An 18202-nucleotide genomic window follows, 5' to 3' on the forward strand; every position below is an offset into this window, starting at 1 on the left:
CGCGCGCGCCCCCGAGGCGCGGGAGCCGTTGGCCGCCCCCGAGGCGCGGGGAGCCGTTGGCCGCCCTGAGGCGCGGGAGCCGTTGGGCTCGGCGGCCGCCGGAGCGGCGCGCGGGCACGGGCCACTGCCCGCCTGCGAGCGGGGAAGGCGGCGGAGGGTGGCTGTCACCTCACATAAACATCTTCCCCGGGATGTATGTATTCCTTCTGGGTCGGGCCGCACACTGCAGTGAAGTTGAGTAAAGCATAAGTTACGTCAGGTCAGAATACGCACTAGTTACCTACTTTTTTAGGGGCTGGATGGAGTGGGAGAGGGGCTGAGGCAGAAAGGCCTGGTAAACTGACGGTAACTTCTGAAGTCTGGAGGGCTKCGAGCGCCTGGGCGAGCCTCCAGATGAGGATGCGATTCTGAGCCGCTGCGTGGCTTGCAGCGGGCCTTATTTTCTTATCTACGGTACGCTACTGTAAATCAGGAGTTAAGTGCCTAGATACCAGTGTAATTTCATAGTTAGAAAGCAGAAGCAGGGTTTGCTTTTATGAACTTATACAGGAGGACCTGGCAAAATTACGTTTCATTCGCTTAAAGCAACTCTTTCCAGGAGTTCCCTTTTCAAAGTCTTCCTGTTGACTTCAGTGAGCTTTAGAGCAGGCGGCTGCTGCTGCTTTTTTTTTTTTTTTTTTTTTTTTTAATCCAGATATTCTGGAAGGGAATAAAGGGTGCCTTGAATTTACTGCTTTACCCTGCTGCTTGCTGTAGTCTGTATCTAGTTTACTGAAGTTTGTGCAGTTTAGTAGTGCTTTTGTTTGGCATCTTGTGAAGAACAAATGTGCTGCTCTTCACTTACCTTTTAGAGATGATACCACAATGAGAGTTCTGTTGGTTGTGTATACGTTTTTGTTCTGAGCTTTCCAGGGAAGATTTATTTACATGCACATCAGAGTTTCAGAAACAGTAAGAGAGTGACCAATTAGCCATATTTGCGAAAAGATGCTAGGAAACTTTAACTGAAGGGTAGTCTTAGACCTCGAAGTATTTAAGTGCAGCTGAGCAAATGTGCGGAATTAATTGGCAAATAGTATACTGTTCTTCTGGTAGACATCAGGCGTATTTTACTCGTAGTTGTTTCTTAGAGGCATTACAGAAATGAGGTTTGTTTCAAATATCTTCCTGTAAACATCACACTTACTATAAAACAAAAGATACAGCTTCCATTTTACGTGCAGATATGGGCATACCCTTTCTTCTGTACCAGTAGCTTCAAGAGTCCCTAAAATGAGAAAACAGCAACATTGTACGATTCAGATAGAGTAGCTTGGATTTGCTGACAATAAATTACTGATTTAAGAAAACCACTTAATGTTCAGAATAGAGATGATACACATTTCTTTACAGTACCTTATTTGCTATTTTTCATCTAAAAGTAGGCAGTAAATCAATCATCATCTGTAATTATTGCTGCAGTAATTACCTTTGGGTAGTAGATTATCATTCTTGGTGGCCTTTGTTCAAATATCCTCTTCATTTTCCCTGTTTTATTTTTCATGAATCATGTCCATTTTTGAGTGGATTAATAGTGAATTCTGAAAAAGCTTGATTGTAAGATTTCCGAATGGGCTAACAATATGAATCATATGAGAAGTTTAAAGATGCTTGTAGAGACATAGCATTTAAATTCATTGGTAAGAGTCTGCCCATCAGATATTACATCTTCATTTTTAGTGAAGAAAAAAAAGCTGTAAGTAGTGTTGCAAGGAGACTTTCAACTGTGACTAAAATGCAACATTTACTTAAATTCTTTTTTTTTGTACAAACTTAATAATATTTCAGAAAATATAGTCTACAGTTCAAAAATAAACAGTATTTCAAATTGCTTCTTGGAAAAACTATTATTTGAATGTATGTAAATGAGTTATTTAAACTCATGAGTGCTGTTTCACATCTAAATAAAATATGGAGTTATACATTACATTTCCAATTTGTCATGTACTTAGCAACCCTTTCAGGGGGGAAGATATAAGAGATATTTTTGATATGTCTGTCACTTTTGATAACTTAATTTGAAACTTATATCTTAGGGGAATAGAGATACAAGGCAGGTAAATACATTAAAACAAAATGACAATCTAGCTTTTGTATTAAATGCATGAAACTAATGTTCATCTGAAACGGTGGGTGTTAAGAAGTCGCTAATGACTAAATTTCATCTGTTTTTTGAAAATATACTTCTTTTGAATTACCCTGGTTTCTGTTTACATTTCTTTCCTTCTTCTTTTTTGCTCTTTTTTTTCCCCTCCTGCTTTGGTTTGTTGCCAACTTTGGTCTGACTGTCCCTCAACTCTTACCAATGATTATATCTCAGGTTTGGACTTAGGAAAGAAAAAAGGTACAGCCAGCATTAGATATGCCATCTACAATTTAAAAATAATAAAAACATTTATCCAAGAAAAAAATAAAATTGTAATTTCTGTCTGTGATAAGCATGTTTCTTATGAGTATTCTACAGGCTGTGGAAAAAAAAAAAAGACTGAAAGAAAGAAAATTACTTTCTGAAACATTTTAATTTGAATATCTTACATGGATTTAGGAAAGAGGAAAAGAAGTTCAACTGTCAGGTTCCTTTAGGTAAAGGAAGGATCAGTTGCATCAAACTTATTGGTCCTGACCTGTATTTCATTTTGCTCATTAATTTATTCCATTTCCTTGGCTAGTTTCTGCAAAAAATCTCTATTATATGCCATTTACCTGATCAAAACTGCCTAATGCATTTTGCAGAGAGGAGGGGGAACAGGAGAAAGGCAGATAGGGGAAGATAAGTCAGAGATACGATACCCATATTTAAAGCCCCCAAAGAGCCAGTGTGCAAATGAAGGGCGTCGAAGAACAGCAATTGGTATGACTTTCGTAACCCAAAATAGCTAAGGGCAACACCATTCCCTAAGTAAAACCATACTGGAGGCCCCCTGAGATGAGAAAGCAAAGGGTGGGGGGGGGGGAAGAACAGCTCATTTGCCTCTTGTTTAACTTGGGTGTTTGAATGGCAAACCCTTTTTGTGACTTGGCATGCTTTGTAGGTATCACACTTAGGTTACTGACCTCCCCCCTGACACACCCACCCATCCTTTTTTTTTGGTTTATGAGTTTTTAGCTTTGGGAGGGCTTGAGGACTTTCTTTTGCCCTTACTAACAGCTTTTGATGAGAAATTACTCATTTAGAAACAAATCAAAGTTATGAAAGTAGGGTTGCTTGTGAAGAAAAGCAGGCATTCTTTATACAGATCTGAATGAAAATGTAGTCTTACTAAATTTTAAACCCACATTTTTCTAAACTAAAGTCAGGTAATATTACATTAAAGTCACTCATGAAAAATCACTGAAACTGTAGGTGTTAGAAAATCCATCACAAGGAATGTAGCATAGCCCCACACATTTAATGGACACACTAATCTCTGAAAGTCACCTTCTAAAAACTTTTTGGTTTTGTTGTTGCTTCCAAGTAAATTTTTGCTCACTGGAATTTTGTGTCCTACATTTGCCGGTGGTAATAAAATTACTGAATGTTTAGTTCCTAGAAAGCTGAGAAGGAAAAAWTTGTCTACTGTATTACATATCTATGTTCTGCTTAAAGCAGACTTGATATTGAAATATTTGGCAAGCCCAGAGTGTTTCTTAAAGTTGCACCCTCTTTTTAAGGAAACGTAAGCACCCATTCCATCCTCGCTGAATTTACAACTGCAACTCAATTTATGCAGAGTATTGGTGGACTCGGTAAATGTAGTTGTGTTTTAATGTGACTTGTTTTCTCATCATAAATTTAAAGCTAAAGGATGTTTCTTGTGCAGAGRTGCAGATGGTGTGATGTACTTCTATAGAAGGTAGACTAGTAGTGAATTTAAAAAAAAAACTTAATAGCAGTGACAGTTCAGAGAAAAATTGACATTCAGATCCACTTCAAACAGTAGCCTTTGCATTTCTGTGCATCTGTCAACTAGTTGAATGTTTATTCTCAGCCCCTAGCCCTCCCCGGCCTCTGAATTACAAGGACTAGACTCTAAAGTCATTAGATTGTCTGCTGATTAGACTATAATCAATCCAGCATAAACAAAAACAGCAATTAGTATTGGCATGATTTCTGTGAACTTGACTTAAGTTCCAGTATGACTGGTCCAAAGAATTTTTTCTGAACGGGCTGGTTTCAAGAACTCTGTTATTTTGGCATCATCGTCTTATAGGGAGGGAACAAAAAATTCGTAAGATTCCATTTGGCCTGAAAAGCAAAAACATCTGCTTGATGCATGAGTGGATTGCTAGCTTGTGTTTGGCCATCCAAAAAAGGGTAAAAATTAAGATATTAAATGTAAAAGCATACATGAAAAATCAAATTACAAGGAGGGTTTAAGATTAGCATCTTTTTATAGTGCAGGATATTTATAGTGTTTTTTTTTTTTTTGACTTGTAAAAGCATGCCCTTGCTGCTCTGCATATTTAAAAAAAATAACAAAATGTCCCCAGCCTTTAGTAATTTTCATTGACCTTTGCAATGGGTAATGATATTGACTAACTTGATTAGCTTTAGGAGTGCAGTAATGCTACCATTTTGCTTTTGGGGCCAGGGTGAGTTTTATTGACCATCACCATCTATTTCCTAAGGGCAGGTACTATTAGGAGTGAGCACTGTAGATTTAAACAGTTACTGGTTGAACTGCTGGGTGTGTGTTATTTGGTATTGTGAAAGTATACTTGTCTTCTTCCAAACATGTTTTGCAGTGCTGCCACTACAAAGCACTAAAGTTTCTAAAGTTTTCTCTTTGTAATAGTCAGCACAAGGGAAGCTTTTAAATACTTCTAAATCATTATGCAGTTCTTGGCTTAGATTCTGACAAAAGATGAATGTGTGAAAACCTAGAGAGGTAGTGAGATTTGTTTTTGTTTTAACTTTAATTCTAGACAACTTGAGTATTTTACCATGCACTATATTTCACCTCAAGTATGAGTAATTATGCTAGTTTAGCAATTATTAGAGATGAAATAAATTCTTTTGGATATGATCCTCCTAAATTTCAATAGCTTTAGTTTTAGCCAGGATAATGATCAAGGAGTAGTTAGCCATATGCCTAGGGACTATACTGTAGCAAAAAAGATAGGGCTGATCTTAGGGGTATCACAACATTAGAATTAACACTTTCATTCAGCCCTCCTACTTCACAAAAATTCTTCTTTCTGTTCTGTTCACATCAGTGAGAGTGCACAAAATTCCCCTCTTCCAGTGGAAAGACATTTAAAGCAGGACCATTGTCCTCCAGTATTTAGAATGTTACTTAACTCTAGTCACACTTCTATTTTTCACCTTCATGTTCCTTTAGTTTCAGACACTTTTTATCACTATACTGCATAGTTACTTGGATTCCCCTTCCCTCCCCCCCTTTTTTTCCTGGGTTTAGTCTATTTCATCTGTGTTTTTCTAGTATGTGTGTGTTTCAGTCTTGTAGATTTTTCTTTAGCTAGAGTGATCCTGTGCATCATATACAGCAGCATTTCTTTGTACACTTGAATCTATGTAATGTGTACTCAGAAGGATTGTAGGATTGTCACTTATTCATCATGGCCAATTGAATATTAGATTCTGGGAGGAATGTGTTCTGTTTGTGGTTTCTTCTTTTCTGTCATGGGAACAAGCCAGAGGGGTGCTTTCTGAGTAATTGATTCATCTGGTACTTTCACTTTTAATATAGATAAAATTAGGTACAATGTTAAGATTATGATTTTTAGTACTTTAAACTCTTTTAAAAGTCACTTACACATCTGTTGACATAGTGACTTTTCCTCCCCCACACATTCATTAATGTGATAGGAGCCTACTATGATTCTTTAAAAATCAAATATCAGTAACCAGTTAGCCTTCTTATTTGGAAGTGCTAGATATTAGGCAGACAGCATTATTCCTGACTCAGGCAGGCACCTTCATGCCCGAAAGACAAATGAACAACATGGTGACAGTGAGAATTATCAGCGTTTTCCCTTCTTCCCAAACCCTGTTTTCAGAGAGCTTGGTTATGCGAAGCAATAGCCTGGAATAGGAATTTTGTCCTCTCTACCAAAAGGGAGCACAAAAAAACTCTGAGTTTCTTGTACAGGCATAGTACCACAGAAGCATGGGAAGCAAAGATGCTTTAAGTTTGAATGTCCTGCTTAACTTCACAATAGATGACTTTTGTATACAGTCCTTGAAGCTTGTTATGCAATTGTTAGTTTTTTTCAGATTATGAATCTCAGGTGATTGATTTTTAAGTATAATTTTTTTGTTGTTCGTGTCTTTCGGTAACCTATCAAGTTCAACTTCTGTTATTGACTCATTAACTTTTTGAAAGGAACTTTAAAAACAAAAACAAAAGAACTACTGTGTTACTGGACCGGATGATGTGATGTTGTGAGGCAGTGTCCTTGGGAAGCCTAGGCTGTGCTTTGGTCAACAAAACTTTCTCTGGCACTGAATTATGATGCCCTTTTTTTTTTTTTTTTTTTTTTTTCTTTCCAGGCAGAGTCAACAGAATTTCTAACTTTCATAGTGGCAGTAGGAAGGGGGAGGGGAAGGGGGAAGTTAATTATTCTCCACCTCCAAAGAATACAATTGCAAGGAAGGAACTTTCTGATTCACTGGTTCCAGGACAACAGGATGTCAAGATGTATGCCTGATGTAACATTTTCTCTCTGAAGATGGGTGGAGGAAATGGAGTACTATTGGCCTGTGTGTGTAACTGCTTGGAAGGGATTGGATTATATGATTATAAGGAGCTAGAGCTTAGGAAAAGATTTTGCAGTTTCTAGTGAAACTATTAGGTAGAAGACTCACCAGTCAAGTACGAATATAAATCAGTGAAGGAAGGGCTGAAAGCTCAGAATGCTAGGTCTGCAAAAGGACTCGTGTGTTGCAGGGTGTGAGTACTGCAGTGCTTAATTTTCAGGTGGCTGGCTGCCTAGTAGAATAGTGATCTTGCATTTGGTGCTTCAGTTCTTCATACAATTCATGGGTAAGTTAGGCATTTGTGAATGCAACTGTTGAGTAGGAACTACCTCAAGAACACAGTATGAAATACTTGTGAAGAATAATGTGTCTTAGCTCCTGCTGTATCTAACTTTGTGCAATAGCGTATCTCATAGTCAGCTGTCACCAGTCAGATGCTGATTTGGAGATAAGTGAGATGTCCTTCCCTCCCCAAAAGGAGAGAATTAAAGGGTCATGGTGCTGCTGTTTCTCTCTTAGTTTGCTCTGCTAGGATGTGAGAGAAGGTGGGGGGAATGTTCTGTTYTCTGCTCTGTCTAAGGATATTTGAACCCATATCTCCTAGGGAGATATGCCAGTCACTACTACAGCAGCATATAGTGGTGAGAGTGTGTGGCCCTTTTTGCTTTTGTAGATTATATTCCACTCTTCAAAAGTATAGTTAAGTATTTATTGGGCAAGAGAGTGAGAAAGTGTGCTCACACATAAGACTCATGGCACTAATGGCTTGAGTACCAATGGAGAAAGGGGAGACCTGAGTTTTGGTCTGCTAAGTACTTAATGTAATTTATTTCTTGATGAATTATTTCACTGAACCTAGAATTGTAATCCATGTTTGCCTCTTCCTGGGTGAGTATCCTAGTGACAAGGCTATGGTGTCTCCATCTTTCTAGCTCAATGAATATTATAGGTGAGGTATGACAGCTTCAGCATAAATGAATGAGTGTTCCTCAAGTCTGAGGGAAGGAGCTCTTTCCTAGAAAACTCATGACACCAGTACAAATTCTTCTGATAGAGAAAATGTTGAGCTTGTGCCACCCCCATCCTGGGTGAATGATTTAACCAGTGAGTATGGGCAAGAAGTGGAAAAGAAGATGAATTTCAACATATACTTTTTCTGCTAGTATATGGTAACAACAAGGCAAGGCTATTAAAGCTCTGAAGAACTGTAAAACTGAATCCAAAGCCTGAGCAGGCAGGAGGATGTTTAGTCTTTTACTAGCTAGCTGCAGTGCTTTTGGATTGATTTCAGCATTGAGCTACACAGCTCTGAGAAGGCCTGGGTGATAAAACCACAGGTATTACCTGAGCTGTGTGGCATCTGAACAGAACTTTGATGCAAGGTCACTTCACTAGTTTTTGGGCTCTTGAGCTCCTTTGCCATTATAGACCATGTTGAGTGTTGTTCTAGAAAGAAAGACATCTAGAGCAGAGCAGAGAGTTTGAGGGATCAAGAAGAGATTTATAAAACCATGGTACACAGCAGACATAGTTCTCTGGTAAATCAAATTAGTTGAACGAGGTGTTTTTGACTGAGGTAAATGTGTGTCATTAGGTAATAGAGCCAAGGAAAGAAGCCATATTTTTATTTTGGCATTGGAAAGGTGTCAGGTGGCCCCAAGTCCTAAAACTAAGCACCTCATTTTAAGCACATACATAAATGGCTTAACTTTCAGAGGTAATAGACATCTCCAGTAACGTTCACTGTAGATCTTCATATCCTTTCCTTACATATTCTGTCTTCAGACATGCGAGTTTAAAAACATTGGATATCTGGAGGTTCTGTGTTCCATACATCAGATTGATTCAAATTGCTCTCTCTTGCTGAGCTCAGGTTTTTGTGGACAATGTTTAATTAATGTCCTATTTTCTAAGCATAATTAAAAAAAAGTCTGTAGGAATAACAGAAATTCTGGTTATGTACCTCTGAAGGAGCTTAGTTGATACAGAGCTTCAATATTTTGGGAGGAATCTGCACTCTGTAAATGCTCCTGTTGRGTACTGGATTTGGTGATTAGGCTTAATGTTTATCTTAGCCTCCTGACTTTTCCTCAAATGGATTGGATGTCCATGGTGACATTGTCAAAAATGGAGACAGAATACTCACTTAGAGACAGGGAAGATAGCTAAAAGTCCTGATCCCAGGACTAAGATATGACTCCCAGAGTGACTCCCTCCTGCTTTGCTGAGTCTCACTATGGTCCTGAATTTGACACAGAGGCCTGTTATTACTTATTGGATTGCATAATAAAGAATCTTAGGGATGTCTAGAACTTGCTTGAGGTTTATAAAATGCTTGGAGATTCTTTGGAGAAAAGTACTTTGTAAAGCATTATGGTTATTAGTTTATTTTAAGCAGTCAAAATATATAGGTATGTAGATGTGGCCTAAGCCTGTTACAAGATAATGATTAGGGAGACAGATTAGCATTCTGAGCAGGGTTAATTCATGTATTGGTTCAGTATCCAGAAAACAGTATCTCCCATCCTCACCTTTGAGGATTCAGTAGAATTATTCCTCTGTTGCAGGAAGGAGAGTCTTCTGCCTTTTCTGCACAGTGTTGTGTAAAATTGGACATCTTTGGATTGTCATATTTGGATATTGTCATCTGTGATACCAAGGGCTGAAAGAATATCCAAAGGATTTCTTAAGCATAATTTGTTTCCAGTTAAGTATATTTATTACTTTCGTGTTTATGAGCTGCCTAGGAAAATACTTCAATTTTAGCGTAAGAATAATATTTTCCGACCACTACAGTCTAATTGAGAACTCCTAATTCAGTCTTTCCACAAGAATAACATTAGCAGGGGGGGRAAAGCAAGCTCAGTGTTGGAATAGACTAAAGAGAAGAGTAAAAAACATGAATGCTATGAGGGGTTTTGTCTTCTTGCAAAAGCAAATGCTGGAAAAATGCTTTATGTAATAAGAGTCTTTTAAGGAAATTAATCAGCATGTAGGTTAGATTTCCAAGTATTAATTTAAGAAAATGCTGCTACAATGCAGTGCATTTGGAAAAAAAAAGGGGGGGGGGGAGGTGGTGGTGGAGGGGGTATGTCACAGGAAAACAAATCAGAAACACAAATAATCATGTATATGATTAATAGAGTTTATACACAGGGCTAATTTTCAATAGAGTTTTGGAAAGTAGATATTTGCAATGCTATTTTGCAGTTGTATTTCTTTCCCAGCTCTTCTCACATTAATCTTATTGGGTGCAYACACATTTGGGAGTCAGAATAGTAATTGAGTTTGTGACTAGTAGTTGATAGGTGTGTACTGGTATTGGATGATGCTGTTCAGAAAATTAGACTTTGTTCGTGGTCCTGACCTTTTATGAATGCGAGCTGTCTTAAAGGACATTACGAAGCAACCTGAAATGTTTGTTGACTTCCGGGAGTCATGTATGCTGCTGTTCACATGTGTGGCATAGCTGGGTGTGAAAACATGCGTTTGCATGTATTGGCAAGAAGAGTTTAACGGATGAGCTTTTCTTAGAGTACTGGTGGTACACTAAGAAGTACCTAGGGAGAAAAGAAAGTGGGGAAAGGTGTACCTTAGCAAATGACACATTAGTATATGATCCTCCTGCATTTAATGCTTCTCGAACTTCCATAATTTCAGTTTTGTATCCCGACTGCACCCTTATGGAGATGTATTTCCAGAGCATGTTATTGCGAAGTGCGAAATGTCTTCAAAATCTGTTGAATTTAATAGAATTACAGGAGGTGCCAAGCATTCTCTAAGTGGCCCTTAAATTTGCCTTCTGCTATGTGATTATCTTATCATACTTAATAGCTACATGTAGATGGTAGCACTATGAATGTCCTCTTGGTTTTTATGTGGTCATGAGGAGGAAGGAGAGGAAAGCTAGAAGGATGCTTCCAGAAATTACAGTAACTTGTAGGTACTAAAATAATGACACACACGTTTTATTTCTGTTCTGTCTGGGTAACTCAGTAAATTGTGTATTGATTATGCTAATACAGCCAGTGTCTCTATTACTTGTCTGCAGGTATTATTCAAACATGTAGATAGAAGATTCACTTGGCAAAGCTACCATCCTAGGAAAAGGGCTTTTGTGCAAGATGGCTTTAAATTGAATTACTAATTGTATGCTAATRGCAATTTATAGATTAAGTATTGAGTTATAGGAAATGCAAGGTGCAAGTTAAAAATACGTATTGTAATCTTCCTACCAACAATCTTAGTTGCTATATTAGATTTATTTTCACATCTGTCAAGGAATATGTTTTAGGAGGAGATAAATCAATAACAATTTATTTTTATAGTTTATTTTGGAATATGTGGCTTTCTGTGCTTTGTTTAACAAACTGAAAGGAGATTCAGATATTTGGGGCAGTGTTTTTCTTTTTTTTTCCTTTTTTTTTTTTGCTTTAATATATTAACTCATCTAGATGAGAAGAACATAGACTTTTTCAATTATCTTTTGCTTTTATTTTTTTTATATTTTGTTATAGCTCTGAAGCTATAAATCTTAACCAGAGTTCTCCAAAAGGATTCCCTTTCAGTGAAAATGCCCTTTTTCATATTTCAATTTTATCTGTTTCTTTTCCATATGAGGTTTTTCCCAAGCATAAACCAGAAATGACTGGTGCTCTTCCTTAGGGTGCTAACACTGCCGATTAACTCTTCAGTGGAGGAGAAGCCTAGTCAGTCAGTGGAATATAAATGAGATTTTACAAGTTAGGAAATCTGCTTATGTGTTTTATCAACTTTGTAAAATATCCCTCCTTTATATACCTGCCATGTGTCTAGGACAAGAATCTAGGCAAAAGGGGTGCAGTCTTCATTGGTCAGCAGGTGTTGCTGTAGAGCAGTCAAGAGATCTACTATTTTTAGGACCTCTATATCAAAATTCCCACAGATTTTCTTTATTGAATTGTCCTTCATGGTACTACTTGGACTTTTTTTTAAAAAAGAAAAAAGAAAAAAAAAAATCAGGAGTTGGTCTCAATATTAACACTCACCAGGCTAGGCATGGGGGATGCCCTGAACTGAAACCACGGTTTGCCTTGAACTCTCACTGTCTGTACCAAAGCTGAAATGTCCTAACCTTTTGCACAGATATAGTCTCTGTTTAAAGATGCATTTCTGCAGTAAAAAATTTAAAAACTGGTATGTTTCCAAACCACAAGCTCTTATAATGGGAGATAGAATTGACATCTTGGAATCCTGTTTCCCCATGTTGAGATTTTCTTTAAAAAAATCACTCTCAAGAAGTGTGGTGCCACAGTTGTGGTGATCTGGTCTTTTTGAGAAATTTTACATTTTGTATTTCTTGTTTGCATTGTTTTTCAAAAGTTGCACTGGGAAAATATGTAGTAGGGAATTTCTTGTTTTAAGCAGCAGATAAGTCAATCAAGAAATACTTAAACATCTAATAAAGCAGGTTACCTGTGGTCAAAAACACGTAATTGTACAGGCAAGGGATATTGTTACATTCATGACAATGTTATTTCAAATGTATCTAGAGGCACTATTTAGGCATAACTGTGCTTATTCATAGTCTAGTTTCATAAGCAATTGTTCTTGTTTCTGGAGGCCTCTCCTTTTATTAGTATTCCATCACTTTTTGTTATCTAGAAATTCTCTTATCTTGTGCTAGGATGTGGTAAATACACTACTGAAGATTACATCCTCGTGCAGTTACAGTCTGAAGAGTATCAGTAATTTTGAAGCTTAGGTTAATAATAATACCACATGCATGTACTGTTTTATATGCATATCATTCTTATATTGTTGTGCTTCATGCTAGTGTGACAGGAAAGTTTTTGGTCAGCAAAATGTAAAGCATCTAGTTACTCAGGTTTTGTTTAACTTTGCCTTCCTTTTGCAAAAGCAAATAGTATAGTTACTGTTTGGGGAAAATTAACGTTGAAGTTGTCTGAATATCATGCTACCTTTTTTAGTCAGGTGAGTTTAACAGTGACCTGGTATCTGAAATAATACCGAAGTTTTCATAATCCAGTTGTGGAAAGGCATAAAGTGCTAAAGGAAGGATTTCTCTGTTATTACCAACTGTAGCTTACTTATTGTAGCAAATACCCATATTGGAGGAATCATCTGACTTAATGCAAATGAAAAATGAAATGCTATTTTGTAGATTACATGTACCAATGCTGAGATTTCCGTTATTCTGGGGATTTTGTAGGGTGGTCTTTTTCTTCCTTTTTTTTTTTATTTCCCCCTAAATGAGGTTTAATATTTCTGACAAATATGTCAATCTAGTTGAATATTACTAGCTTTGTGCTGTGGCTTGTTGTGACCTACTTGGTTCTTTTGTGACTCGGAATCCTTAAAGAGCTTAGACAACAATTTAGAAAGATGCTAACCGCAAAGTTACCTGCTCTGATGCTGGTTTCCTTTTTTGGTGTGTGGTAAAGGCATAGTGGACAGTCTTTGTTAATCTGCAAACTTTAACTCTTCTACCATATCTTCAGACCCCTAAATAGTGGAGAGGTTTTAAACAGTCCATTTCACGAGGTATATGCTGGTATATGCTAATTTTTGCATTACAAAAAATGCACATGAAAACAATTTGTTAGGCAGTATCCATGTTCGTTCATTTTTAGACTTTAAATGTTCAGCGTAGCTCTCAGTCAGCAGTGCGATCTGACCAGATTTTAGTGCATGCTCACTGCTCGTTAGCAGTGAGAGATTCTGGCACTGTGGCTGGTGGCAGTAGTCCTTCAGTACAGAAGAGCAGAAGGATGAACTCTTACATTTTAATTTGCATACACTTGTAGTTATAAGTGCAATCCACTTTAAACAAGCAGTTCTTCTTTACTTCTTAGTGGATGGCTGCTTAATTCTGAAGTTTCCTCACATGGGGAACTATTCTTGAAAAGTTTGGTTTTTGGGCACCTCAATTCCATCCCGAGCTTAAATAGTTAGAATTTTTGAATTGTCTTTTGGACTGAGTTCAGACTTAAAACCTTCATCATAGTTGGGTATTTCATTTATAGATAAGTCTGCGATCTTTAGTGTGGTTGATCAGCACATACTGATGACCAAGATGAGTTTCCTTTTCAGGGGTGGAACTGGACTGATTATTCAGTTTTAAAGTTTGTTTTTGAGATCGTTTTGTTGTAAATAGATCAAAATCTGGGGGTGGGCATAAATGGGGTCATGTTAGACTTCTTCAGAGGTTTCACTAGGTGCTTTTTGTGGGGGGGTCAAAAATGGCAATATCTTATTTTTTAATGGTATACTAGTTGTATTCATTATTGTTCTTCCAGTATTAATGAGTCTCACTGATCTGTGCTCCCCTAGTGCAAAATCTTTCTATTTAGCTTAGTTTGACCATGTGCTCCCTGAAGCTCTGGTTTTCATGAGCTTTTCCAATTGCTTTCTTTGTCTGACCAGTTTTCTTTAGCTGCCAGGGCTGCTGGAATGACTGCTTCAGCATAACAAAGAAAATCGTGCAGTATTACTACCGCTGAAGTACTGGTAACTTCATGGCTATAAAATACATGTTCAAGTGAAACAGGCAGCTTACAAAGTCATATTTTGTGAAATATTTGTCCTTATTCCAGATTTTAGGAAACTTTATCAGATTAACTACAACTCTGGGATAGAGTTGTTTACACTCATCCAAAGATTGTACTTGACTCTCTTTTTCTAATGTATTCTCTCTGTTTTGGGTTTCTGATATCCTTAGAGTACCCTTAGGAAAACTGGTATTTTTTTCTAGAAACCCAGATTCTAGAAACCACAAGGTTTATGACAGTTTTGAGGCTGGCGGAAAAGAGGTAGCTGTAGAATGTATATGTGTATATCTTCTTTTGGATATATGTCTAGATTTAAAGTGTGAGCCTGAGCATTGTTTCTTCTTGTCCCAAGAACCAGGAACCTCCTTCTTCCCTAGGCCCCCTCTCCCCCCCCCCCCAAAAAAAAAAAAAAAAAAAAAAAAAAAAAAAAAACTTAGGACTTTTAACTTAGTCTCGTGATTATTTTTTGAGGTCTGAATTCTTTAGAGTTGGAAATACTGTAAAAGTGCAGTCCCCTTTCAGCTTTTTCTCCTGTGGAGGGAGAATGAATTCTTTTCTCTCTGCTGTTCTCTAAATTCAAAGGACTCAGTCTTTGGGAGAATAAAAAGGAAGTGGTTCTGCCTTTTAGCTCTTCCCTTACTTTTACTTTGGGAGAGTCAATCTTACTTAGACATCATATCAGAGTATACCAGCACAGTTCTCTCTAATTTTTCAAAGTAGCAGCAGAATGGCTCTTGTTAGGTTCACTCTTGCCCAATAAGTTTTGAGTAGTGAATCTGACAAGAATTGTATTGTTTTTAGTTCTACTGCTCTGGAAAGCTGTGAGCCAAGGGAAAGATGCTGGCATTGTATATACAGTAAAACAGCATGGGGTTGGTTCTCCTTTGCAGGGCTGTCTGCACTGCTGAGATGTTTGCTACTGAATATAAGATTATTATTATTATTTTAAAGCTTACGTATGAATTAGCACACATACCTCCCCCATCTGCCAGGAGAAGGCTTTCACTTATCCATGTGGAGGGAGCAAGTGGAATCTTCAAACCCGGAATTATTCTCTCATTTAGTTGCATAATCAAATACAGTAGAGTGGATTGAAGAAACATGTCCCAGAGGAAATTAGATTTGTTTTTTAAGCCACGAAGCCTATTTGGTCACTCTGTTTTCAGACATGTAGCTTCCATACAGCAAAGTATTCTGGTTTTGTTCTCATCTACACCTTTGCACTTTGCAGTGGACCTGTATTCAGTAAGCTGGTCTTGGCTGTGTTGTACAAGCATTACTGGCCTTCAGAACTGAAGCTAGTGCAAAGATGCTTGAAACACTACAACTATCAACCTAACATCCTTTTTTTTTGTTGTTCTGTTTTTGTTTTGTTACTTTTTTCTGACAGTAGAAGAAAATGAAACAGAGGACCAGCAGGCAGGTGTGGGAAACACAGCCGCACAGACTGGTAATGCTGAATTCTTTCATTAGTGTTTGCTTCCTGTAACAGTGTGAGAGTTTTTTTGTATTGGGGTATTTTTGCAAAGCCCACACTCCTCCTCCTCCTCAGTTTCAACTCGGAATGCATTTGTGGGGGTCATGATGAAAAACGACCTCTCCCCTTGCCTTTCAGTTGCTGAGAATTAGAAATTCTAACTTTTTTAGGTCAACCAACTGAAAGGGAGATACTTACTTTCTAAAAGTCCACCTTTTTTTTTTGTTATAAATAATCTTTCTCTAAATTCTCCACATAAAAACCCACTCTATGCCAGTTCAGATGAACTTGAATATTCATTCCATTTAGGCTATTTTCAATATATGTGGATAGGGATCATTTATAATTGTTTGTATAATTTCTTACCTGTCAGAGACCCTTAATTTTAAGCCAGTGAGAACAGGTAGACAAACTTATTAAGTTAGAATCAATGTAAAATGTATTGTTAATAATCATGAAGAAATAATTGTTAATTCTTATAACAACAAGAGCTCTTCTGTTCTTGCAACTTAATACGATTCTGGGAATTCAAGAAATACATCACTTCTGTCTTCAGTACTGATTCCACAGAATTTCAGATGAGTCTACACTGCCCTTCAGATGAGTGGTCTTATTCTTTCTGCTGAGGCCACCTTTTGGAGTAAGGACTGGTTATTTAACAGTATTCTTAGAAGGCTACTCATCTCTGCCAATGTGTAGTGTGTAGGTGACTTGTCAAGAATAGTTTGAGTCTCTTACAAAGGTGAGAAACGCAGTTAACTTTTGTTCAGCTAGGATGCTGTATATTTTTGTTGTGTAGGTTTGTTTTTGTTCAGCTAGGATGCTGTATATTTTTGTTGTGTGGGTTTTGTTTTTGGTGATTACCTCCTTTAATAGGTTCTAGTGGCTCTGTGAGTAAACTGTATTGTTTAAAATGAAGAAATAAAGGTGAGGGAGTTCTCTGCTTTTTTGATGGAAAATTTCTCAAACTCTTCTAAATGTACTCAAACTCTTCTGAATGTGCTTATATCTCTGCTTAGTTGTTTATAAACTTGAAAGAAAACCCAACAACAAACTTGTACTTCTATAAACACTTCTAGTAGAAGAAATAGAGAACTGTGAAACTGGCGATCAGTATGACAAGGAATGATTACTCTTCTACATTTTTTTTTTCTTGAAATAATTTTCAATGGTTATGTTGTCTTGTTAGTTTATTTATTCCCTATCCTGTCCTGTGTTGTCTCTATCTGTTTCTAGGCAAGTTTTGACATTCTGTTTCTCTCTAGAGCAAGAATGTAATGCTGATATTAAAAAACAAAAAAACCCTTCTGAAACAGCAAGTAGTACAGAAGGCCCATACTGTATACACACTGCCAGAAGTTTTTATAGTAATACTTTGTATCTAAGCTCTGGCTCTAACCATTAAATGTGCTTTTTATAGAGTACCAAGTTATAAATGTAGTGCAGCTACGGCATATTAATCTTACTGCAGAGATTTAATGAGGCAGTTGTTTTGCGATGGACACTATTGGGAGCAGAGAGCGACAGAGTTTTACTTTACCACTGAGCTGAAGAAATATTCCTTGCCTGGTAATAATTATAACCACATGATTTTAGTTTTCCTTTCTTTTGCCAGCACTTTTCCATGCAGAAGTGGCTTGGAAGGAGGTCTACAGCAAGGCAGTGAAATGGATTGGAAAGTAGGCTGTTTTTTGGTAGTTTGACATTTTACTTGTGATCAACTATGGATCCTTATAGCATAGGCAGAAATATGTAAGAGGAGTTTCAAGAATACAGATAGTCTTTGCCAGTCCACTGAGATGGCTTTTAGATATTCATTACTTTTACTTGACTTTTATATGGGTTATAAAAAGTAAATGTGGTGAAACCTCAATTTTACATGGGCAGAATAGAATTTCTGCTGGTTGGCCTTAAACCGCTCCCATACTTGAAATTAATTGAAGTCTATGGCTTTATTACCTCCAACACTTTTAAGCCAATGCCATTTTTCATTTTCCCCAAAGTTGCAGTTTTATTAGGCCAAGTTACAGCAATAACATCCCTTATGAGGAGGAGGAAGAAGGGAAGGGGAGAACCACCTGCCAGGGAACATAGTAATGAAAAAAATCATGCTTCTTTGAATTTCCATTTATAAATAATGTTAACATAATCAGTAACAGAAGATAACTTTTTTCTTTTTTTTCTTTAAGTGCACTAATAGGCTGAATTTATTTCTTCTCCAAATACTTAACCCTTTTTTCCACACATTAGATAATTTTAAATAGTATCTGCAGGTGGAGCCAGGGTGTGTATATTGTTGCTGATATATATTGAAATTTTTGAGTTGTTGCATGGCAGTCCCTGAAACATGATAGGGGAGTCTCTGGAAATGAGAGCAGTGGTTGCAGATGTTGAGAAAGGTAATCTTAGTATCAAGACAATCTTTCATGAGGGAAT

At 37.3% G+C, this 18202-nt stretch overlaps 1 protein-coding gene across 1 annotated transcript in view; it reads left to right on the plus strand.

Moving 5' to 3' along the window:
* ZNF521 (zinc finger protein 521) overlaps nucleotides 1-18202 on the plus strand; it is a 239365-nt gene that overhangs the window by 10327 nt on the left and 210836 nt on the right. The window contains exon 3 of the mRNA XM_085314302.1: nucleotides 15680-15739. Coding sequence (XP_085170428.1) covers nucleotides 15680-15739 — 60 coding nt within the window. The remainder of the gene's footprint in view (nucleotides 1-15679; nucleotides 15740-18202) is intronic.

The sequence above is a fragment of the Rhea americana genome, unplaced genomic scaffold (genome assembly GCF_003343005.1).
Source record: "Rhea americana isolate MKP2758 unplaced genomic scaffold, rheAme1 scaffold_40, whole genome shotgun sequence".
Classification (NCBI taxonomy): Eukaryota; Metazoa; Chordata; class Aves; order Rheiformes; family Rheidae; genus Rhea; species Rhea americana.